Raw genomic sequence first — 25,472 nt, 5'->3', positions numbered from 1 at the left:
ATATACTCTAGGGCTTGGCCGTGCACTTGGATCATGGAAAATGGAAACCGTGTGGCTGGGATGCACCAGTGGGAGATGGGTGTCCTCCTGGAAGCAGGAAGAGATGATGTTGTAAACAGAGTGTTTTATTAATCAAAGTGCCAAAGCCGGACAGTTGCAACTACCCCAGCATAGGGAGGAGGGAAGTACAGAGATTATGCTACATGACAGACTCACTGTGAACTTGCCACTTTGAAGGACAGCTGCCATCAGAAGGCACTGAGACTCACTGGCCATGGCCCAGCCTCATGATGTTCTCCATCTGCTGTCGTTTGTATTTGGGTTTGTGTTTTCCCTTGAGGTTTCGAGTTTGTCGGCCGGCTTACAGGATCTGTGCTGTCAGCAGCTTTGTTCGCCTGCTCCTTCCACCCTGCCCTTGCCGGCTGTGACCCCAGAAAATGCTGCTGCAGCCTCCTGGCCGTGCTCGGCACTGGGGAGCCTGTGGGGGAGCCCTGGAACCAGAGTGAGCTCACCAAGTGTTGAAAGGGGCTGGGGTTCCTGAAGGTTTGAACGCCTGAACTCTGCGCTTCTAATACACGTGGCAGGGTGATGGAGGCTTTCCCCATTCCTACCTGTTCCAGAAAGGATTTACAAGATGCCATAAATGAAAAATAGGATGAAAGAAAAACAAGAGTGGAGAGGAAGTGGAGCCTGCAGTGAGTCTAGAAAAGTGTCAAACGTAAACCTTCCTGAACTATTTGCAAAGTTGCCAAGTGGGGCTATAAATCTGGAGGTAAGCTGGGTACCCCGGCCTTGCCTGTACCTTACTTAGCATTGCCTGAGGTACTCTGACGAGAAATGCCAGGACTCCAGAGCAAACAAAGCAGCGTCTCTGGGGGTGCGCCCAAGCACTGGTGTTTTTAAAGCCCCCTGGGCGTTCTAAACGTGTGACCAAGGTTGACAACCCCAGTGTAGCTTCCTGCAGGCAGTGGGAGAGAGGAAACCTGGTGGGACACAATTGTCTGTGTCTTCAAGCTGTAAATGAAGTGCTTAGGAGAAGTAAAAGGATGCCTGGTAACAGAGAAAAGTGGGACCTTCCCCCCCCCCCCACAGGGTCCCTGTTGAAGAGGTACAAAGAGAAACTTTTAGGGTGTCTCTTGAAACGATTCCCCATCGACAGTGCGGTTTGGTAGCCGAGTTTCAGCTGGACTTAGGGTGCTAGTAGGAGGTGGGGGAGGTGGCCTATGCATCGTGAGCTCTGCACGTGTGGCCTGGCAAACCAGAGCACTGAAGGCCACCAGCAAATACAGCCCATGATTCCTGCCCCTGAGTTCAATCCAGAGTTAAATTCTGTCACTTTGAGCAGTGCTTCTTGGCTCATTCAGAACCCCTTACCCCTCTTTTTAAATATATAGTTTATTGTCAAGTTAGCTAACATACAGTGTATGCAGTGTGCTCTTGGCTTTGGGAGTAGATTCCTGTGATTCATCACTTACCCCTTACTAATGCAAATATTTGCAATTCTGAAATAATATAATAAAACTTACCGACAATGTAATTTCCAAATAGCCACTATAATAGCTAGATGTAAAGGATCACTGTGTGGATGGATGCTTGGGCAGAACCAAACTAGAACCCAATGAGGCTGCCAAATGGGTTATGTAGGCTGGACTGTAGGATCACAGAGGACAACTCCAAGTTTGGTCCGGATCAGAGACATCCTGGTGGGGGATCCAAGTACCACTGAATGATGAGTGACTCTTGCTCAAGGTCTAAGTGGTTGTCAAAGTCAGTCCTCTCTGTTTTCACCATATTTGCATTCCTGAAAAATTTAGTATGTACGAAAAGTGTGCCAACAATCTGTAAGTGTAGGACGGAATTAGGCACTAGCCTCCCCAGATGATAAATGACATGAGATGCTTCGAAGTCATGCAGGACAAGAGTCCATCTTTACTTTGTGGAACTGCCTCGAGTTGTTGTGGAAGGGCCTCTACCACTAAATGCTTCGTTGTGATCACCCAAGGTGTCCCCTTCTCCACACTTCCAAAAGTGCTACCTTAGCAGCCACACTGGCCCCTTTGAGAACTAGTGCTTCCCTTGCATCACTTGGTAGTGAGTGACTGAAGCCTTCATGCCCCTGTGTGCCCTAACATAGCAGGGCACTGATTGGGTGCAAGCCAGCCGTCCAAAGTTAACTGTTAAAAGGTCATATTGGTGATGATAGAAATCAGAACGTGGAGTCCTGTGCAGTGAGGGGTGGCTAGTAAGGGACACAAAAGAACTTTAGGGGAGGATGGAGACGGTCTGTATCTTGATGGGGTATTCTGGTGTATACAGTTATCATAGTTAATGGAATTATACACTTAAGATTTACTGTGTGTTTCACTGTATGCATATTTCATCTCGGTAAAAAAAACACAGGCGTGAAAACAAAGAAAAATTCGTATGGAGAATGTCTAGTCCCCTGAGGCTACCTGTAGCTGCCACTTAGAGCAACAGAACCGTTCTCACAACTGGAAGGCAGTGCTTAAGGGCAAGCTGTGTGAGGCCAGACTCAGTATCAGGCCCCTTGCAAGCACTGCATTGGAGCTGTGCTGGAGAGCTGACAGGGCCAGGCAGAGCATTTGAAAGGGGGACAAGGGACAGGAGAGCAGAGCCCTTCCTGTCAACTGGGTCTGGTTGCTGTGGTCCAGGAGCCCTAGAGGGTTCACTGGGGAGAAATTGGACTGTGTTAAAATTCAAGTCCAACCAAGAGATAGGTCTGGCCGATTCCTGTTTGTAGCCCTCTAGTGATGGCAGTCCCGTCCTTCTGCTTTATTTTCCCCGTTGTCCCTGAAACCCACACGAAACCACCAATCCGGTGGCTTTGTGCCTTGTAATAGCGGAACAACTTAGACTATACAGCAACATCTAAAACCTCTGTGACTGTGTTTACTTTATCTCCATATCCCTGTGCGTGATAGCCTTTGGTGATTAAAAAAACTTTCCTTGCCTCATTCGTGTGGGTAAATACGCCGGATGAATCTGCGGTGAGCCGGGCTTTTGGATCATCTGAAAGGAAAGTCGCCAAAGTTTCAGTGTTTCTCAGACTTTCTGAGATGATGCGTGTTTCTGTGGCCTCTGTTGTGGGAGTGGTTTTGTTAGCTCATAGTTTTATATAACTTTGTCTCTGGGGGAAAATCAGTGATAGCCACGCTGAACACACAGTTGGGTTTTAGGAGCCCTGTGTGTGGTGGGGTACATGGTTCTCCTCTCTGCAGAACGGAAATCATTGTATCACACTGTGGTGACCCCCTTTGTGTTCACATCCTTGTTCTCCTTCCCTGTCTCGGGCATGGAACCTTCCTGGGGAGGTGTCTCAGTGTTAGGGTTAGGTTGCTCTGACAGTCTGGCCCCACACGTGTGACTTTGTGTGGCCCTCGTTGTTCCCTTTCTCATGACTGGGGCCGAACAGAGATGACTGCGGGTATTTATATAGGGCAATGCCTCTCAGATTTTACCACCAAAGGAGTAAATGCTCAACCTAGCACTCCAAAGTGACTCACCTTCAGGGCTTCTTTGATGACTCATGCATTACCTTTTGGAGATCTTTCTTTCCATTTCATAATATAGCCATGTTTTCTCTAATAGAAATATAACTCTGCCCAGAGAATCCTTGAGTAAAATCAGTACCCTAGGAAGTTAGACTCCAAGTTCCCTGGCTGTCTACAGCTTCTCCTTGGGGATTTGCGGATTCTAGATTATGAAAGAGGGATTTGTGTAAGTCCAGAATTCTAAAGTATTTTCCACAGTTTTGTGGTTCTATGGCTTTATGAGCAAGTTTCTTTATGCCTTGTCTTTAAACCTAACGTTTTGGGTCCTAACATTATTGGAGCCTGTTTAATTACTGTTTGAATCCTTGTAACAGGTAAAGGTCAAAATTATGGACCTGATTTTAATGCCATATTCCATTCCCCATATGTGTTCACAATGGGTTTTTTTTTTTGATGTTTATTTATTTTGAGAGATAGTGAGTAGGGGAGGGGCATAGAGAGGGAGACAGAGTCCCAAGCAGGCTCCCCACTGCCAGCACAGAGTCTGATGCGGGGCTCGAACCCACAAACCGTGAGATCATGACCTGAGCAGTCATGAGTCAGATGCCCAACTGACTGAGCCACCCAGGTGCCACAACAAGATGGTTTTCAATAGAGCATGGAGGTTGTGGTGATTCCTGAGCTGAAGAACCTGATTTAGTCCTTGTTTCTTCCAGGGGCTATCCACAGTCGCTTCTTAGTTACAGTCACTTAGTTGAAGCCTAATTCTCTGAATATTTCTCTTAGGTCAAATATACATATATACACACGTTGAATAATGTTTGGGATGAGAAGTTTTATTAGATGATGCTGCATATGTATTTGTAAGGCACTCATTGTGAACAGTGAGCTGGTATGAGGTGGAAATGTGAAAGTACTGTTAGGATTTCCACTTAAATTTCAGATGTGGGGCTCTTCAGGTCCCTGGAGGAAGGAGGGGGCATCTGCTGCTGTCTTCTCTCTCTTCCTGGGTTTCTGTGGAGGCTTGGCTGCTGCGGAACTTCCCTTAGAGGCAGGCAAAAGTGGTCCCTCCGAGGTTCTGTACTTTGGAGGGTTCTGCTCTGCTTCTCAACCAGCTGTGTGCCTTAGCATGGCCAGGAGTCTGTAGAACCAAAAGGATGTGCCTACTTGGAACATGTAATGGAACGGCAGCATGGCCATGACCCAGGTACCCGGGCCCCCCTAAATGCCTTGTCCAGACAGCCTGGACAGAGTATAACAGGTCTCTTTCTTAAGTCGTTCCCCTATGGACTCTGCTGCCGGTATGCCTCCTTGGTCTGCTGAGTGGCCAAGGCTGTATGGCGGGGGTGAACTTGGATATGTGGATTGGAATGTCTACCTGTGTGCACGTGCAGGGCCCCTCATGATATGTGACCGAGCTGGGGGCAATCAGGGAATCCATCTCAGAGGTTAATGTAGGCAGGGAGAGCGTGAACCATCCCAGGGTCTGCTCCCCACAGGTCCTTTGCGGGGCAATACAGCCTGGGCTCAGACGCTGCTCTCAGAGCCTGGTGCCTCCGCTGCCCCTCTCCCAGAAGTGGGCCCACACAGCACCTGCCTCTTCATGATGTCTGGTGCATGCCACCTCTGTCCTGGGCCTGGCTTCTGTCCTGGAAAGCCAGGTTCACAATGTGGGGGGATTCCTCAGCAATAGGAAGGAAATTCCTCGAGGTTGTGGGAAATTCTTCCAGAACAAGAAGGCGTTAATAGATGCAGTGTGGCCACAAAGTAGGAATAAATGCCCCTTCCCTCTGCACTGGGGCCCTGGGCCTCGTGGAAACCACTTGGGTTCTGGTGACAGTCACTCTGTCCCCCAGCTGTCACCCTTCCTGTGTCAGTGCTGGATATGGAGTTCCTTGCAGACTGACAGGACAGCACTGTGTGGTGAAGTGGGACGCTTCTGCTGGGGGCCTGTATGTTCATTATTAATTCTTGTACTTGATCTCTGCTTTTGTAATTTAGTTCACGTTGAAGTTTGTCCTTCTAGGTCTGGTAGGACATTGCTTTATGCCTCAAATTCACATTTCCATTTTATCTTTTTTTTTTTTTAATTTTAGAGGGAGAGAGAGACAGTACACATGTGCAAGCAGGGGAGAAGGGCAGAGGAGGAGGAGAGAGAGAATCTTAAGCAGGTTCCACACTCAGCTCGGAGCCCCATGCAAGGCTCGATCCCCTGACCCTGGGATCCTGACCTGAGACAAAATCAAGAGTCAGATGCTCAGCCTACCAAGCCACCCAGGAGTCCCTCCATTTTATTGTCAATAAACAAGTAGCTTCATACATATTTTTCATATGACACATAATCGTGGTGTGATGTACCAGTTTCCAGTTTCCAGATACGTTATAATCACCAAAATGCAAGGGGAACTATACATTTCATGTAATTGTCATAGAAAGCTGTGTTTCCCATTTTCACACCCCGGGGCACTGCAGTGAATAGACCAGGTTGCTGGGGGCAGGGGGCTGACCAGCCGAGGCCTCCTGTCATGCCAGGCCCTGGCTGACTACCCTGGTTGGGCATCAGCACCTCAGTGCACAGCTGGGTCTCTGCACACCAGCTGGAAGCTGCCATGGAGAGGAGGGTAGGCAGGGTGGGAAATTTCCTATGGAACACAGACATCACGGCACCTGCGGGCAGGACGGGAGCATTGTGTTAGGGATTGTTAATTTATTGGGAGCATTAATCCTTTCCCCTTCCTTAGTCATTTTTTTTTATGTGAAAAACGCATCTGAAAAATAACACAGTGGAATAAATACATGACGGTTTTTATTGTCAATACTTTCTAAAAATATTTTGAATTTTACTTATAAACCAATTTCAAAAATCACTGCAGGCTTTGCTCAGTTGCCTCTGAACAAGGGAGGGTGACTTGGCCAGTATCCCTTCTGGCAGGAATCGCTCCCAGTGTCTGCTCCTGCTCCGTCTGCTGTCCCCCAGCGTCCTGCGTGGCTTCCTGGCTGTGCGTCCTTTGTGTAACCCCTGAAGTGGTAGTCTTCCTTGTCCAGGGTGGTTCCCTTGCATTTCTCTTCTCTGACTCACACTGAGTACCTATATTCTATCCTTTCTCCCCCTTGCTTCAAGGCCAGATTTCGTGTAGTCTAATGTGAAGATGGTGGGTGAATCCCTTCCTCTCTCCCTCCCTCCCTCCCTTCCTTCCTGAGCTCTTACCACATGCAAGGTGAGTAGGATGGGCCCCCCCTCACAGGAACATAGGAGAGGTAGAGGGTCCTCTCTGTACCTTTCTCTCCCGGCCCAGGTAGGGAAGGCCAGCAACTGGGACGAACCACCACTGCTGCCCAAGCCCTGGGTCCCAGAGCCAGAGGTCTGAGGCATGCGGTGCCCTGTGCCCTATGTGACTTGTGGTCCTGGCCATTGAGGGCAGGGGCCTCTACAGGGCCCCTGGGAAAGGCCTGAGATCAGAATCGGCTCAGAGCTGGTTGGACATCACAGAAGAAGCAGGTGGACTGGGAGCAGTAGAACGAAGTGACAGCCCTGAGAAGCACTGGAGAGGCGTGGTGGAAGCGGAAGGCAGCGTGCTTGCAGATGGGCAAGGAGAAGACCCTATAACCCAAACAGCAGAGGATGGGAAGTGGAGACAGAATATAAAAGTTCTTTTAAACAACTTTCTGGGGCAAAGAGGAAGAGGGAAAGTGAAGTGGTTTAGGGGAGGTGGGAAGTCAATTCTGCAAAAGATTTCCTGGACTTTCCAAGTAGATTCATTCCTCTTGCCCATCCTCTCCCCGCCCCCCCCCCCCCCCCCCACCTCTATTAATTTCTCTGACATTCCTCAGGTAATTGCCCCCCGCTGCACTCATTTCTGGGCCATACTCCTGGAGACCGAGAGGGCACTGTGCTTAGGACAGGGGGCAGGAAGATCAGGGAGTCTTTGATTTTGTGTTCTGTGTGATTCATGTGGACAAGCCACTGTGCCTCTGACCCCTTCACGTTATGCTGTATCTTCTCATAAATCTAATGTGAATAATCAGGCAGTAGTTAGTCTATTTAACCTAAGCAACGTGTTTGGTGTTGCATTAGGCTGTTTTATTGATTGGACATTAAAAGGCCTTATGCCTCAGTCTTACCAGCATTTCCAGGGCCTAAGGAAATGAATCAGACCTGAAGAAAATGTCAGACTCCAACATATTGAAAGTAAACCGTAAAACCAGGGAAAGAATTGTGGAATGTCTACAGGACATAACAGCTCAGCTTTTTGGAAGTTGTTTCAAATTCTGTAATTTGGAATGCAGGTGTATCAATACACTTGATGTAAGGAAGGACTCCCAGTGTGCCTGTTCTTACAAGGGACCTGTTCATTTCTTCCTGGCATCTGGGTCTTTCTCTGAGCTTTCTTCTCCAAGTGCAGAAAGCGGTGAGATCCCCACAGGTGGCTCCATTTTTCTGCATCCCTGAGGCTGGCAAAGAGCCAGGTTGTATGTGTTTTTTTTTTTTCCCAGAAGGGATGGTGGTTGTTCACCTCTTGGCATCTCTCACGCCCCCGATTCGATCTTCTGAAACCGTCGTCTCAGAGGACCGTGGGACATCTTGCTCTTTAAACGTATGGCACATTTTTCCAGCTTGTTGAGGGTTTTTTGGACACCTCTTGAGATCTGTGCAGTGGTCGGTCGGTGACTAAGCTTCCTCAGTCGAGCTTACACTGGTGTGTGTGCTTCCTTCCCCAGGTAGACTCGCCCCTTAAAGATGCTGACTCCATCCTGAGAAGCAGGAGCACCTCACACACCAGTTCACACCTCTCGAGGGGTGAGGGGCTCACCGGCCTTTTCTCACAGACAGCTGCAGTCTTCAGCCTCAGCTTCAGGTGATCCTGGCATATCTCTCATTGTATACCGAATATTGGACAGCTGTCCGGACATTTTCCTTTGGGTCAGCTCCATGGTTTTATCTGATTTCTGAAGGGGTCTGTGGCCCCTCTGAGGGTCACCGCTCAGTCACTTTCCCAGTGACCAGGTCACTTACCTGTCACTACGATTACGACCTGTGTGATGATGGCTCCCAGTGCTCTGTATGCTCTCCAGTTCTGGCACATTCCAGGCCTTGTGTCCATGTCACTCAGCTTTCAGCTGACACTGGGGTTCTCGGTCTCTGTTGGAGGCCACACTGCTAGCTAGCCACAGGAGACCCAGGCCCAGTCGTGCTGTGAGTGACACCCTTTGGGCATCTCCTCGGGTTGTCTGTGGGTTCTGGAGCCTGTCCCCCTTTTCTGGCCTGCCCCTTGCTGGTCTCCACCTGAATCAACAGGGGCTGGTGCATTCCAGACCCCCTCTGTCACCCTTCTTCTCGCTTGCCTCTGACTGGGTCTCAGATACACCCCATCACTGCCGCTGACTCATGGCCCCATGCCCTCTCGTCTGGACTCCCTTTCACAGCAGCCTGCTCTCCCCGCCAACCCTCTTATCTCTGCTTTGTATTCCACATGGGTGCCAAGATTTCTATAAAACATGAAAATCTGATCGCACACCACCCTGTGGCTTAAGTGATTTTCTTTTTTGCCACCTACAAATTGCAGTCATCTCCACAGCGAGACTCCGTGTTCTGGGCACTTTGGGCCTCCCCAGCTTTGCCTCTCAACTTCCCACCTTTGGTTTATACTCTGAAACAGGATGGGGCTGATCTCTTCCATGGGCTCCCCACCACCTCCTGAGGTTCAGGTAACACCTCATCCAAGAGCCCTCCTCCAGGCTGAGTTAGGGCCCTGGGGGTGGACACCCCTGCGTCATCATGTAGCTCTCTCCAAGTAATTCTCTACAACCCTTACAACCCTACGAGTAATTTGGAATTAGATCCTGAGATACAGTCTATACATAAAATTCACCTGGGCATCTTCCTTTTCTTCCCTGTTCCGTAATCACACAAGTCAGATCTTGTAACTGCATGAAATAATAGCTGGCACTGTTCAGTTGGTTCATAGTGCCTTTATATTGTTTCAGAGAAAGTAACGTGAGTAGTTGATTGGCCTGGACCTGGTCATTGGGAAATCATGTAAACCTTTATTTTTCTGCCTCTCTATCAGGGAGACTTAAAACACTTCCACAGAGCTACAGAAAGAGCTAATAAGCCAGGCTGCTGATAATCTGAATATAGTTTAAAGGCAATATATAATGATAATAGCGCGATTAACCTCGGCTAACTTGGGAGAAGGCCAGTTTACGTGAATGAAATGTCAGAATTACAGGATATTTAAGGAATGCAGTCTTACTGCTCTGAGGTAGGTTTCAAGGCTTGAACCAGGCTTAAGGATCATAGTCTTCATGCTGGGGGTAAAGTGGGGAGACTATAAATGGGAGCATCTATCATACTGAGAAAGTCTTTTTTTTCTCTCAGCATTTATGAAAAAGCACCTTGTGACATTTTTTATGGGTTTTAATACCACTTCTTAAATAGAACATTTTTCAGATAATATTTAAATGATTGCACGTCATTAGTGTCTGAATTAGTGATGTCTTTGTTACAATTTGTTTTGTGCTTGCAATTAACTTGTAGCCTCAGATAATATAGACAGATTTCATCTCCTGTAAAAATTAACAGACAGGTGTTGTTAAAATGTGAAATTGCATGGTTTACTCTGGACATTGCCCCTGAAATTGGGTTAGAGGGGGGAGCTATTTCTTTTGTTAATTTTTTCATTTTTCCATGCAAATTTATTAAGGGCTTGAGCTCCAAGTGTAGTGGCATTCTGTGGGGGCAGTGAGGGGCCTGTCATGGTGCCTGCCCTCATGATGCTTCCTGTCCTGGGATAACCACAGTAAGATGTGCCGGGTGGGGGCTATGACCTGCATGAGCACAGAGGAGGAAGGCCCAGCCGGCCTGGGGGTCTGTCGGGGATGATGGTGATGGCGTTGAGACCTGATAGATGAGGGAGGTAGCCAGGTGAAGGGAGGAGGGACTAGGGAAGGCAAAGTCTCTGAGGTGAAGAACAGGCCGTGGACCACGGTGGGGGACAAGGAGGCGGGGCATTGAGTTTGAAAAAGAAAGTCAGAGCCTTGGCACAAAGAACCTGTATGTACTTACTAAGAAGTTTGGACTTTGTTGTGTGCACTGGGGGGCCAGTGGAGGTATTTTGAAAAGATCATTTGGTAACTGTGGGTCTGTGGGCTCTCTGGATGAGGGGGAAGTGGTATGTCCACAGGCAAAGAGACCGATGAGAAGTCTGTTGCCATAATTGATCCAGGCAGGAGCTGGTGATCGCCTGAGCTAGAGGCATCGGCAGTGGGTGTGAGTGAACGGGGCCACTTGATAATGGTTAGGGTGGTTAAGAGAGCAGCTCTGGGGGGGGCGGTGGTAGATTCAAGGTCATTGGCCTAGATCTCTTGTTGGGTGGGAGTATGTGTGGCCTGTGCAGGGCAGTGCTGTGCCTGTCATTGAGGTGGGGAGAAGATGAGTTTGGGTGGGGGCCTACTGAGTCTGAGGTATTCACAGGCCCTCAATTTGTGCAGAAGTTCACTGGAGGTGTGAGACTAGAACTTACTGTATGCCCTGTTCAGGAGCACCCACGAGGAACATTCAGAAGGAAAATGAGGCTATCCTGAAAATTAACTTCATTGGGGTTTGAGAAGTTTAGAAGAGTAGGAAAAATTGGGTTTTTTTCTTTTTACATCCAATTGATATGATTTTAGTGACATTGTTTTATTGATGAGGCAGTGGGCACGTTTTCTTTCCAGTATCAATCAAGTACCTGATGTGGTTGCATCCCACATGTAACCCTATGGCTGACAGATACCTGTTGAGGCCGATGCTATGTTGGTGTGGTCTTCTAAATCACCCAGGGCCTGTGGAGTCTTTTTTTGTTTTGTTTTGTTTTGTTTTGTTTTTCCTTTGTGACAAGACAAATACATGCTCACTGTAGAAATTTTAAATAGCTTCAGAGAAGCGAAAACCAATATTTTCTATACATGTTGTTACTATTTTTTTGAAGTCTTCTTTGGGGCATCTCTACTAAGTATACCATTTGGTACCAATGATTTAGTATCTTACCTTATAGAATGAAGGTGTGGCCTTTCAGCTGGACCTGGGAGTATGGGAAGACTTTTGCAAGTGGGTCCTAGCAATAGGGTACATTCTGGGTGGGGAACAAATCCACACAAGTAGAAGCAAGCTGGTTTAGGGCCTAGTCACTTTGGATATAGCATAGATTAGCTTGGGGGGAAATTTGAATGGGAAACAAGGTGGGAAATGAATGTTGGGACAGATGATGGATGCTTTCTTAACCTTAAGTTGTTTGAATTTGTCCCCACTTCTGTCCAGAAGCATGATCACATTGATGCAGGGCACTAACCCATCAGTGTGACTTGGGGAGGAGGGTGGAGGCAGGTGGGAGTTAGCGTGTGTGGTTTTAGAGATTTTTCTGGAATAGTAACATTTTTATTTTGGTTTTTCTTCGATTTCTGTCTTTTCCAGGAGAATATGAAAGTGTTACTCAGGCTTTGTTTCATAGCTGTACTGATTTCTTCTCTGGAAGCCGGTAAGTAAGCATTTCCTTGTGTTCCTGTTTGCTGAGAAACTCTGTTATTTAGAATTCATGAAGTACCTTCTGTGATGGAGTCATTTTTTTCTCTCCTGTTCTATTGAATCTGTGACCTCCTGGTCGCAAAACCGTACTGCTGGATGTTCCTTCCTCATTCTCTCACTTATGGAACGGTAGACTAGGGCACAGTGAGCTTACAAGCCCAAGCTCACGTAGCTAGTGTCAGAGCAGGAGCTAAAGTCCAGGTCTCCAATGTCAGGGCCAAGCCTTCTCCGACTTTGTTGCTGATTGAAGAGTGTGATAAGGGAAATCCTGGCTCTCATTCACAAGAAGTATCAAAATTCACTATGAACCCACAACTGAACTGAAAACCATCATAAGACAGTTCTTTGTTTTCTCGATTTCTTCATTTTTTTTTTCCTTTTTTCCTCTTCTTACCATACTGCAAATGCATTTAGCCCTTACTGTGTGCTAGGCTCTAGGTGCTGGGGACACAGTGAATAACCCCAATAGAAATATCTGCCTGCATGGGGTTTGCATTCCACTAGGGAAGAGATACAATGCATTAGATAAGTAAGTATATATTATGTCATATGCTAAGAAGCATACATAGAAAAAAATCAGGAAAAGGATATATAAAGTTTGGATAAAGTTTGGAGACTGGGGTGGGCAAAAGGTTAAAGATTTTGATAGTGTGGCCAGAAAAGGCCTCACTGAGAAGTTGACCTTTGAGTCAAACCTGAAGTGGGGGGAGGCAGGAGCTATATAGATATCAGGTTGGGAGTGGAGAAACATTTCAGACAGCATGTGCCAAGGCCCTGAGGCCAGGAGTACTTGCATGTTCTAGGAACTAAAATACCAGTGTGGTTGGAGCAGAGTGAAAGGTGAGGGATGTGATAAAGGCCGAGGTCATGTGGATAATGGTGGTGGGGGGAGGATGGTGGAGGGTTGTTTGTGTAGAACCCATAGACCTTTCTAAGGATCTTGGCTTATACTCTGTGTGAGATAGAAAACTGCAGGGTTCTGTGTTCAAAACCAGAGAGATGATCTGACTTCTATTTTAACAGGATCATTCCGGTTCTTACATGGTGAATAGATCGTGGGGAGGCAAAGGCAGAAACAGACCATTTAAGAGCTGTTGCAGTGATCTAGGCAAGGATTGATGGGAGCGTGTTCAAGGGTGGCAAGGAGAAGTGAGAAGTACTCAAAATTTGGGTATATTTTGATGATAGAGCCAACAGGATTTTAAGATAAATTGGATGTGGGTATGAGAGAAAGAGAATCACGGCTGACTCTAAGGGTTTTGGCCTGAGCCAAGTGCAAGGTGGAGTTGCCCTTGACGGGGCAGGGGAAGATCCATGTTCAGACCACACGTGTTAAGTTTAGCTCCATTCCGTGTGGAAATAGTGATGTTGACTAAGCAGTCCGGAGCCCAGGGGAGAGTTCTGGGCTGGATATAAAATTGGAGACCTCAGAAAGCAGCTGGTACTAGAACCATGAGACGAGATGGGGTCACCTGAATGTGGTTGGAAAAGATAAGACCTTCAAGGACTCAACACTGTAGATCTCCAAGGTTGGTGGTCAAATTTCTACTCATCAGAGACTCAGTGAAAGACAGACCTGAAATGTAGAAGAGAAGCAGACAAGTGTCCTGAGATCCAAGTGAAGAAAGCGTTTCAAGGATGAGTGGATCATATGTGTCAAATGCAGATACTTAAATAAGTTAAGTAAGATGATATCTTAGAGTTGTTTATTTGATGTGTCAGCTTAAAACTTATAGATCAGAACAATGTCAGTAGAGTGGTGGGGCAGATCCCAGATAAACAGAACAGGGTGTCTAGCTGAGACCTTCTTAAAGTTTACTCTTTTTATCATACACTGTTTTTGCTACCGCCATTCCTAGTAGCTAAATATTTAGAAGTCCTCACAGGGTACCATGCTAACCTGTCCACTTTTATCTCTCTTTTTTTTTTTTTAATTTTTTTAACGTTTATTTATTTTTGAGACAGAGAGAGACAGAGCATGAACGGGGGAGGGGCAGAGAGAGAGGGAGACACAGAATCGGAAGCAGGCTCCAGGCTCTGAGCCATCAGCCCAGAGCCCGACGCGGGGCTCAAACTCACGGACCGCGAGATCGTGACCTGAGCCGAAGTCGGACGCTTAACCGACTGAGCCACCCAGGCGCCCCTGTCCACTTTTATCTCAATTTTATGTTTTTTTTCCCTAATGTTTAGTTATTTACTTTGAGAGGCAGAGAGTGTGAGCAGGGAAGGGTCAGAGAGAGAGGGAGAGAATCCCAAGCAGGCTCTGCACTGTTGGTGTGCCCATATTCCTTTGAATTCGTATTTTTGTATTCTTTGGGTAAATACCTAGTAGTGCAATTCCTATATCTTAGGGTAGTTCTATTTTTAACTTTTTGAGGAACCTCCATACTGTTTTCCAGAGTGGCTGCACCAGTTTGCATTCCCACCAACAGTGCAAGAGGGTTCCTTTGTCTCCACATCCTCATCAACACCTGTTGTTTCTTGTGTTGTTGAGTTTAGCCACCCTGACAGGTGTGAGGTGACATCTCATTGTAGTTTTGATTTACATTTCCCTGATGATGAATGACGTTGAGCATTTTTTTCATGTATCTGTTGACCATCTGTATGTCTTCTTTGGAAAAATATCTGTTCATGTCTTCTGCCCATTTTTTAATTGGATTATTTATTTTTTGGTACAACACCACTCTGTGACTTTTCCAAGGAGCTTCCAGTCAGGTAAATTCATGGCAGTGCTCTAAGAATAGGGCTTTCTGAGGAGCTCCAAACCTGGTCTCCTCTTGAAAGCCTGCTGTTTTTCACAGCTGTTGTGTTTTCCAGGCTTCTGTTTTCAAGGCTAGAGTGGAGCTGGGAAAAGGGGATGACAGTATTTTAAGTTACAAAGACACAAACTGTTCTGTTCCACTGAGATTTAGCTGGTTTGTTATTAAATAAATGTGTTTTTTTGTTTGTTTGTTTTTGTATTTTTTTTAAGAGAGAGAGAGGGAGTGGGGGAAAGGCAGAGAGAGAGAGAGAGAGAGAGAGAGAGAGAGAGAGAGAGAGAGAATCTTAAGCTGGCTCCACACTCAGCTTGGAGTCTAAAGCAGAACTTGATCCTATGACCCTGAGATCATGATCTGAGCCGAGATCAAGCAAGAATCAGGATGCTTAGCTAACTGAACCACCCAGGCGCCCTTAAATAAATGTTTTGATTATTGGAAGCCTTTGATGGAAAAAAATTTCCAGTCTTATTTCTGAGACTTCTATTCCAGTGACCTCTTTATCTGTATACCAATACTGCACTGTCTTAATTCCTGTGGCTTTACAATAAATGCTGAAATAAAGCAGTGTAACTTCTTAAAACATTTTTAAAAAATCAAAACTGTTGACTCATTCTGTATGAATTTTAGAATCAGCTTGCCAATTTTTACAAAAAAAATCCTGCTCATATTTGGAATGAAATGGAATTGAATATAAATCGATTTGGAGGGAAGTGACATCTTGACAAAATTGATTCTTCTGACCCATGAACAGATTATACATTTCTTCATTTATTTAGAACTTTATTTAAGCAACATTTTGTAATTTTCATTGGATAGGTCTGAAGCATCTTTTGTCAGATTTATTCTTTAGTCATATCTTTTGACGCTATTAAAAGTGATATTTTAAAAATTCAGTTTTCATTTATTTTTTGCTTGTGTATACAAACACGTTTAATTTTGCATATTCATATCCTACAATTTATTAATCCTTCCAGGTCTTATGTAGATTTCATAGCATAGTCTACACAGATGGTCATATTGTCTGCAAATAAAGACATTTTTCTTTCCCCTTCAATCTGGATGCCATTTATTTCTTTTTGTTGCCTTAATGTACTAATTGGATCTTCCAGGATAATATTGAAGTGGTTACAGTGGACATCCTTGCTTTGTTCCTAATCTTACTATATGATTAGCTGTAGGTTTTTCATACCTGTCTTTTATCAGGTTCAGAAAGTTCCCCTCCATTTCTAGTTTGCTGAGAGTCTTTATCAGGAACGGATGTTGGATTTTGTCAAGTGCTTTTTCTGCACTGTTGAGATGATCATATAATTTTTCTTTTAAAAGGTGTTCAAATATGGAATTTCATAGAGTTTTTAAAAGAGGTGGATCCAACTTTGTATTCCTTTGATGTTATGTACATTATAATGCATTATCCTTTTTTGATATTATTGTAGGATTCAGTTTGCTAAAATATTTTAAAAACCATTTACATCTATGTTCACGATGAGGAGTGGCTTGTGGGCTTCTTTTTTGGTCGTGTCTTTGTTTTTGACATTTGAATACTGCCGAGCTCAAAGTAAACCAGGAAGTGTTATTGACTCTTCAATTTTCTGGAAGACTATATAAAATTGGTGTTATTTCTCCTAGTGAAGCCATGTGGGCCTGAAGTTTTCTCTTTGGAAGTTTTTTGAGTACAGATTTACTTTATTTAGTATTTACAAGTCTCTTCGGGTTATCTTTTTCTTCTGAGAAGTTTATAGTCAAGGAATTTGCTCATTTTATTCAAATTCTTAAATTTACTGGTATAAAATTGTTCATAAGATTTTCTTATTATCTCTTTAAAATATTTGTAATAAGAGGTGTCACCCTCTTTTTTCCTGATCAGTGGCTAGACATATATCAATTTGATGGATTTTCTGAAAGAACTAGTTTTTGGTATCTTTGACTTTATTATTTTTCTGTTTTTTATTTCATCAGTTTTTCTCTCAGATCTTTTGGGTATATATATTTTTTCTAGTTTCTTAAGTGGAAACTGAAGTTAGTAATCTGAGATCTTTTTTCTTCTGTAGACATTTAGTGCTGTCTTCTTTCCTCTAGGTACTGCTGCCAGTGCATGCCACAAGTTTTGATATGTTTTGTTTTCCTTATTCAGGTTAAATTACTTTCTAATTTCCCTTTTTCTTTCTTTTTAACTCATGGGTTATCTAGAAGGGGTTTACATCCTTCAAATATATGGGGAATTTCTAGATTTCTTTCTATTATTGATTTCTAGTTTAGTCCCGTTGTCACCAGGGAACATACTTTGTCTAATTTGAATCCTTTTGAATTTATTGAATATTAGATTATGAACAAGAATATGATAAAATTTTTTGTGTGCACTCAAAAAAATGTGTCTTCTGCTCTGTTGGGTAGAATTACCTAGAAATATTGATTGCACCAGGGGTGCCTAAGTGGCTCAGTTGGTTAAGCATCAGAATTCAACTCAGGTCGTTATATCACAGTTTGTGAGTTCAAGCCCCGCGTCGGGTTTTGTGCTGACCGCTTGGAGCCTGAAGCCCGCTTCGGATTCTATGTCTCCCTCTCTCTCTTTGTTCTTCCCTGACTCATGCTCTGTCAGTCTCTCTCTCAAAAATAAACATTAAAAACAAGTTAAAAAAATTGATTATGCCAAATTCATTGACAGTGCTCACATCTTTTATATCATTATCATTATATGGCTGTTTTACTTGTTCTATCAATTATTGTGAGTATGGTGTTGAAATCTTTGACTGTAATTGTGAGTTTCTTTATTTCTCCTTGAAGTTCTATCACGTTTTGCTTTATGTATTTTGAAGCACTGTTAGTAGGTGAATAAACATTTAGGATTACTGTGTACCTCTTGATAAATGACTCCTTTATTGTAATGAAGTGGCCATTTTTATCCTGGTAATGTTCTTTACTGTAAAATTGGATAATATAATAATCATTCATACTTTCCTTTGATTAGTATTATGGTAGATATTTTCTCTTTTTTACTTTTAATGTATTTGTGTCTTTATACTTAAGTGTGTGTATGTGTGAGAGTGTGTGTATAATAGGCAGCATATAGTTGGGTCCTTCTTTCTTTATTCAGTCTAACTATCTTTGCCTTTTGGTTGGGGTATTTAGACCATTAAAATATTTTAATATGATTGTTAATACATTTGGGTTTAATTTAGCATCATATTTTATTTTCTCTTTGTCCTATAAATTCTTTTCATTTTTGTTTCACTTTTTTGCTGCCTTTTGGATTGAGAATTTTCATAATTCATATTTATCTCCTATGTCTGGCTTATACTAATAACTTGTTTGTTTTTAAAATAACTGCTCTCAGGATTATGGTATCCATCTTTAACTTACTGCTATCCACTTTTAAGTGATACTATACTATTTCAATTATAGTATAAAAAATTTAGAACAATATACATCCGCTTCTCCTTTATTGAACTTTGCCTTATTGTTCCCATATATTTTACTTCTTTACGTGTTATAAATCTCACAATGCTTTTTAAAAAATTTTTGCTTTAAACATTCAGTTATCTTTAAAGATATTTAAATAATAAAAATTATTTTATAACTACCCATGTAAGAAACATTTCTGAGAATTTATTCCTTTATATAGATTCATTTTTCATCTGATACTATTTTCCTTCTTTATGAAGAACTTCCTTACATATTTTTTTTTTTTTTTTAGCATAGATGTACTGGTGGTGAATTTTTACAGCTTTTATAAATTTGAAAAAAAAGTGTTTATTTTGCTCCTGTTTTTGAAAGATATTTTTACTAGATCATGAATTCTAGGTTGGTAATTTTTTCTTTCAGTACTTATCGTTATTTTACTCTTTTCTGGTTTGTATTGTTTTTGACAAGAAGGCTGCATCATTTTTGTGTTTTGTGTAGTTTTTGTCATGGTTTTTTTTTTTTTCCTTAGGGTTTATTGTGATTTTGGGATCTGTGTGTACATTATTTTAATAAAATCTTGAAAGCCTGTATTTCTTCAAGTACTTTTTATGTTTCACCCACCTCTCTTCTCCTTTTTCTTCAGGAATTTATATTACATGTATTGAAGTTGTCCTGCAGCTAACTAATTTTATTTTGTAAAATTTCTGTTATTTTTCTTTCTGTGTTTAATTCTGGATAGTTTCTAATGCTGTGCCTTTAGGTTCACTAATCTTTTTTTCTGTATTGTCAAATCTGCCATTAATCATATCCAGTGTTTTTTTTAAGTCAACATTGTGGTTTTCATTACTAGAAATTTGATTTAAATTTCATTAAAACATCTCTTTCGTGTCTCCACTCAACATGCTTGATCTAGTATCTTGGACAAATGGAACTGAGTAGTAATAACTATTTTAATTCTTCAATCCATTCTATCATCTGTGTCAATTCTGGGTCAGTTTTGATTGACTGATTATTTTCTTCTTCTTATTGATTGTATTGTCCCACTTCTTTGCACACCTGATAATTTTTGATTGAATGCTGGTCATTGTAAATTTTACCATTTTGGGTGCTGGATATTTTTGTATTGTTAAAAATGTTCTTGAACTGTTCGGCCACAAGGTTATGACTTGGAAGTAGTTGGTCTTTTCAAGTTTTGATTTTAAGCTTTATTAGTCATGATCAGTACGAGGTTTTGTATGGGGCCTAATACGTCCCATCTGGTGGGTCGGAATCATCTGGGTACTTTACCTGATGCCCCATGATTAAGGAGGCTTTTCATTCTGCCTGTTGAAAACATCAAATGTTACTAGCCAGTGTGTGCTCCAGTGGATATTCACTCTAATCCTTTTGACAGTTTTCACTCTGGCCTTGGCACTTCTAATGTGCTTATGCTAATTGGTACTCAGCTGAAAGCTTAAGGGAGACTTATCTCCAAAGCTCTATCTATCTATACAGTTATAATCCCTTTGGTATTCTGTCCTGCAAACTTATGGTTTACCTGGATTTCCAGCTCTATTTTCTCCATTCAGAGAGAACACTGGGCTTTGCCTGTGTTTCCTCCTTGCAATATCATGACCTAGAATCTTTCTCTAGGCAGTAACTTGGGAAAATTGTAGGGCTCACCTGTTTTGTTTTCCATCTTTCTAGTATTTCTGTCTTTTGTTCCCTGATGTTCCATTTTTAAAATTGTTTATGTGGGAGACCAAATCCAGTCCATTTTGTACTGAAGTAGATATCTCCCCTGCTACATTAGCACCAAATTTTAGATGGACAGGAAGGGATAAGAGAGGTTAAATAGCTTTCCCAAGGACACACAGCTAGTCAGTGACACAACTGGATTTGTACATAAATCTTTCAGACTTCCAAGATGGTATTTTTATTTAAAATTTTTTTTTTAAGTTTTTAAGTTTTTAAGTTATTTTTTTTAAGTTTTTTTAAGTTTATTGAATTATTTTGAGAGAGAAAGAGCACGAGCAAAGGGGAGCAGAGAGAGAGGGGGAGAGAGAGAATTCCAAGCAGGCTCTGCACTGTCAGTACAGAGCCTAGCAGGCCTCAGACCCACAAATCGTGAGATCATGACCTGAGCCGAAACCAAGAGTTGGACACTTAACCAGCTGAGTCACTCAGGTGCCCCCAAGATTATACTTTTAATCATAAAGCCATTAAAACATATATAATATGAATTGATGTATTTTATAATTGACGTGTTTATATGTAGATATTACATTAAAAATCACTGACGAATTTCTCATGGAAATTGCTTTCCCTTTTTCCCTTTTAAAGATACTTGTGAGGAACGTGAAGAAAAAGTAGTTTTAGTTTCATCTGCGTATGAAATTGATGTTCGTTCATGTCTTCTTAACCCGAACGAAAAGAAAGGCACTATAATTTGGTATAAAAATGACAGCAAGACACCTATATCTATGGAAGTAGACTCCAGAATTCATCAGCACAAAGATAAACTTTGGTTTGTTCCCGCTAAGGTAGAGGATTCGGGACATTACTATTGTGCAGTAAGGTAAGAAAGGGATTAATAATGTTACAAACATGTGTTCTGTGTGGCTGCAGTCGTTAAGGATGGAAACATCTTTAATGGTGCTTAATTCATCTATTTTGATTTGTTTTAGAAATTCAACTTACTGCCTCAAAATTAAAATAGCTATTAAGTTTGTGCAGCATGAACCTAACTTGTGTTACAATGCAGAAGCTATATTTACACAGAAACTACCCATTGCAAGAGATGGACAACTTGTGTGTCCTTATTTGGATTTTTTTAGAGACGAAAAACATGAGTTACCCAAAATACAGTGGCATAAGGTAATTTTATATTACATATGGTATTTTACTTTTCTGTCAGATAAAATCAGTTTTCTGTCTTGGACCATAGGGTGAATCTGCAGAGGACTTTTTCATGTGACATGTTGTTTGCTTTTGTGTGTGAAACCTATTAGAAATTTTTAAAAAAGTTGTAAGACTACATACATTTAATTTGCAGCTTAATAAAAATCTTACTTTCTCTTAATTTTATTTGATTTAATAAGATTGAGAAAAGTATAGTAGAAATAAAAGATATTTAAAGATAAGACTGATTATAAATTTAAGGTTTTTAAGAGATCCCTATTTATCATAAAACGTATGTATTTTTGCCTTATTAAAAATATTAAGTGATCCTGAAATAACTTAGTGGTTTCTGTGACTATCTTGAAAGTGGATTGGCTAGCACTCCATGGAACACATCACGTTTTTTGGTACTTTTGCTCTACCTAGTTGGTTGGAGCTTATGTGGGGAATCATCTTATAGGGGTGAAGAAATACAAAATAAATAATGTCAATGAAGAAAGGAAGTACAGCATTACTAAGAAAATATGGTGTTAGCATTCTTTCCTCAAACATGTTTTTCTTGCAAATAAATTTGTCTTCACTTGTCTTCAAAGTGCAAGGCTCATAGGCATAAACATTTAATATCCTGGAAATGTAATTGTGAGTATTGCCAAAAACGTACTATATTAAAACTTGTACGTAAGGAACATGGTCATATATGTATTCATACATGTGCTCAGCTTGTGATCATGTGCCTGGCGCAAAACAGAAGAGAAATAAATAGGCATGTGAGATTATTTTTGTAAATTCTCCTGAGGTTTTCAATTCACATATGTATGAATATATATGAACATAAATATGCATGTATACATATGTGTGTGCGTGTGTATACACATACATACACATAAATAGACACATTTGTAAAACATTTACCAATGTGAAAAAACAGAGTTTCTTTTGCTGGTAGGCAGGGGGAATTCATTAATTGGTTTTCAATACTCCCTTCCTCTCCCTCTGTCTAGGATTGCAAACCTCTACTACTTGACAATGTGAACTTTACTGGACTGACAAATAGACTCATCATGACGAATGTGACTGCAGCACATAAGGGGAACTATACTTGTCAAGCATCCTATACATACTTGGGAAAGCAGTATCGTATTACCCGGGTTATAGAACTTCTCACTCTAGGTGAGTCATAGGTCCAGTCCTAGGAGTTTGAACCTGGGAAGGCCCAGAAATCATGATTCTAGTATTCCCTTCGTTGTTAATGGAAGAGCTAAACCCAAGAGCAGCTTGGCGACTTGCCAAATGTCACATGGCTGTTAGTTGAGTCTTTGTTGCTAATACTGCGTCTGTATTTTGCATTCCTGCCTCAGATGCAGGGCTAATTCGACCAACAGTTAAGAGCTGTTTTCCAATGGAAGCAAGAGGCTTGTTCTTTGGCATGGCTAAAGATGGTTCTTCCAGAGAGCTCTGGAGTTCCCTGTGGCTGGTGTATGAGGAAGAGTAGTTCCAAGGTCTTTCGCTTGGGGAGTCTGAGTGTGTAGCAGTGAGGGTTGTTGGTGTGATGGGGTGGACGCTGATGGGCTTTGGAACACGTTGCACTCCCAGAGCATGCTCTACCTCTTGTTAGTTTCTTGTTAGCTTGCCTGACCTCTCTAAGCCTGTTTCCTCCTCTGTAATGGGATACAACCTTCCAAGACTGTTGGGGAGATCAGCAATCAGGTATGCTCATCGTGTGGTCATGTGCCTGGTGCAGAACAGAGGAGAAGTAAAAAGGTGTATGATGATTTTTCTAGTAAATCTTCTCGAGGCTTTCAATTCTCTATTAACTATGTTTCCCCTAGAAGCTATTTTACAAGAAAATGCACTCCTACATTACCTGGGGATGGGCAGAATGTTCAACCTTTCTATGTCAGATTTCGTAAACTTTCAGTAATAGAAGAGTTACTTTAACCAGGACTTTAAAAGTTAAAGGAGTCTTATTAGTAATTATGCTGGGACAAGAGGAAAAAATGGGGACTATCTCAGGTAATTCCAAAATATGATCACCCTACCTATAGCTAGGTGTTCTCAATCATCTAATAATTTATATTTTTTAAACGTTAATTTTATTGAATCAAAATTAATTCCTTGCCCACATCCTACAAGCACCAGTGCATTATAATTTCCAGCAGTCTTTATATCACTACCATCCTGAGATTTTAGCAGCTTCTCTCTGGCCGTTGTGTAGCTCTGGCTTGTCTTTCTTGACATACGGCAACCAGAGCGGCAGACAAAATTTTAGAGAGAACTAGAGAATTTTTTAGATAGGTCAAATATGTTTTAAATACCCTCTGTCTCATTTTCTGATCCCTTCTATAGAAATAATATACTTCATCAGAGATGAGGTCATATTTTGTTTTCATAAAGGCAGATTCAAAAATATTAATTGAGCATCTACTCTATGCCAGGCACACTGTTCTACGTATATGTCAGGGGACAAAAGAGACAATATCCTGCTCTGATGGAGTTTGCTTTGTTGTTGTTGTTGTTGTTTTTGTTTTTTTGCCTTTTGTGTTTTGTTTTGTTTTGACTGTGGTGGAATCCTGGCCATTCCAGCTCATAGTTTCTCAGGCTTGGCTACAGATCAACCTTTGAAGTCTGTCTTCTTGTAAATAAAACTCAGATGGATTTCTGGAGCTCCTTAATACTTTTCCACCCTTTTTAATAAATGATGCCAAATTTCTTGGCACTCCACTCATGGGTCATTACTAAAATTACGAAATACAAGCAGGTCTAGCACTGGACGGTCCTTCTGGTTAATAATGCTTCATCCACAGAAGTACCTTGCCACGGCTACTCGCTTTTCCTGATTTGCTTTAGGAAGAGGCACTTGTCTGGAGTCCTGGTGATCTGTGTGTTTGTAGCACCAAACTTGATGGACTCAGCAGGGCCCAGGCTTTCTGGCAGGCGTTCATGGTTTTGCCGTGGCCTCTGTGGTGGCCTCCTTCTTTCACTTCTTGCCCTCTCTCTCCTGCCATATATGCGCTGGGCTCTCAGGGGAATATCTGGCCAGACTCCATGTGATATATTTTGGTATATTTTGCTAACTGTTGTCATCCGCTGAGATTCTGCTCTGTAAGAGACTAAGAACCCCTGCTGATGTTTGTCTTTCAGAGGAAGACAAGCCTGTGAAGCCTATAATTGTGAGTCCAACTAATGAGACAATAGAAGCAAGTCTGGGTAAGTGGGCTCCAATCAGAATATGCTGAAATCATTATTTTAAACTCAAGATTAAGATAAACTCTGCCTTCACTACACATAACCTAAATCATTTACTGAATACACCTACCATTAGTGAGAAAGTGGCACAGATTATGTCTTTAAATGTTTCTTTGGATTTCCTGCCTCTCAGGACAAAAATCTAGCCTTGTCTGATTTGTCCACCCCCACTCTCCTGTGGATACTTATTACCCATGGAAACATTAGCCAGAGGCCAAGTTCAAAAGGACTAAAAATGAGAAGTGTAATTTATCTGACTGGTACAGGATGGATTTCTTATGACCAGAGCTAAGTTTTCAGGCAGAAGAATAAGATAAGAGACCAAAAAGGATAAGTTTTTTTTTCTAGGATGACCATCAAGTCAGTGAAAATTTTTTATTTCAGGAACAAAGACATAATCCTATAAGCATCCAGACCTAAACTATACAATGCGATAGCCACCAGCGATATGTGACTATGTACATGTAAATTTAAATTAAGTAAATTAGTTAATTTAGTTCAATTAAAAATTAGTTCTTCAGTCATGGTAGCCATATTTCAAGGGCTTAATAACCATATGTGACAAGTGATTACCGCATTAGCACAAATATAGAACATTTCGGCTGTCACTGAAAATTTTATGGAAAACCACTGGCCCAAACATAAAAACAGATTTTTATATCAGAGGATAAAACACCAGGCTGCATGAAGACCGTGAATAGTTGTACAGAGATTAGAGGTAAAAGTTTGGGACCAGTGGATGCTGTATGTGTCCAAGCAGTTTATTAATGGTGGGAGGTAATATAAAGGCATTCACAGATATAAAAAAAACAAAGATGTGAAAACTCACAATTACATATAAGCCAATATAGAATCTAGAGCAGTATTCTAGTAATCTAGAGCAATGCTTTTTTGTTTCTCCTCATTACTGCTCCCCTGTAGAGCCTAAAAAGGCACTCACCCTACCCCCACCCTATCTTCTTCCCTTCTTCAGTTTTCTAATGCTACAGATATATTGTATATCTATTGATGTACCGTGCACTTTGCAGGGTCACAAACCATTGCAATATCTAAGGATTTTCTTGCCCAAGATCCACTTTTTGCCCTGGTGGCCATAGCCTCTGTTAAGAATTC

General features: G+C 42.1%; 1 protein-coding gene across 8 annotated transcripts in view; it reads left to right on the top strand.

Moving 5' to 3' along the window:
* The window catches only part of IL1R1 (interleukin 1 receptor type 1), a 78,551-nt gene that overhangs the window by 40,235 nt on the left and 12,844 nt on the right, over window positions 1–25,472 (top strand). For 4 of the 8 annotated variants that reach the window (XM_049651277.1, XM_049651275.1, XM_049651274.1 and 1 more), the window contains exons 2-7: window positions 8,232–8,368; window positions 11,965–12,028; window positions 20,556–20,790; window positions 20,900–21,089; window positions 22,115–22,283; window positions 24,255–24,320. In XM_049651277.1, the coding sequence (XP_049507234.1) occupies window positions 11,971–12,028; window positions 20,556–20,790; window positions 20,900–21,089; window positions 22,115–22,283; window positions 24,255–24,320 (718 nt within the window). In that variant the 5' untranslated portion in view covers window positions 8,232–8,368; window positions 11,965–11,970. Of the gene's footprint in view, window positions 1–7,334; window positions 8,108–8,231; window positions 8,369–11,964; window positions 12,029–20,555; window positions 20,791–20,899; window positions 21,090–22,114; window positions 22,284–24,254; window positions 24,321–25,472 lie in introns of those variants that run through there. The other 4 variants (XM_049651280.1, XM_049651281.1, XM_049651279.1 and 1 more) reach the window with 3 other exon arrangements.

Source organism: Panthera uncia, assembly GCF_023721935.1.
Source record: "Panthera uncia isolate 11264 chromosome A3 unlocalized genomic scaffold, Puncia_PCG_1.0 HiC_scaffold_11, whole genome shotgun sequence".
NCBI lineage: Eukaryota > Metazoa > Chordata > Mammalia > Carnivora > Felidae > Panthera > Panthera uncia.
The sequence above is the reverse complement of the archived record's forward strand: the minus strand, read 5'-3'. Positions and strand labels throughout refer to the sequence as shown.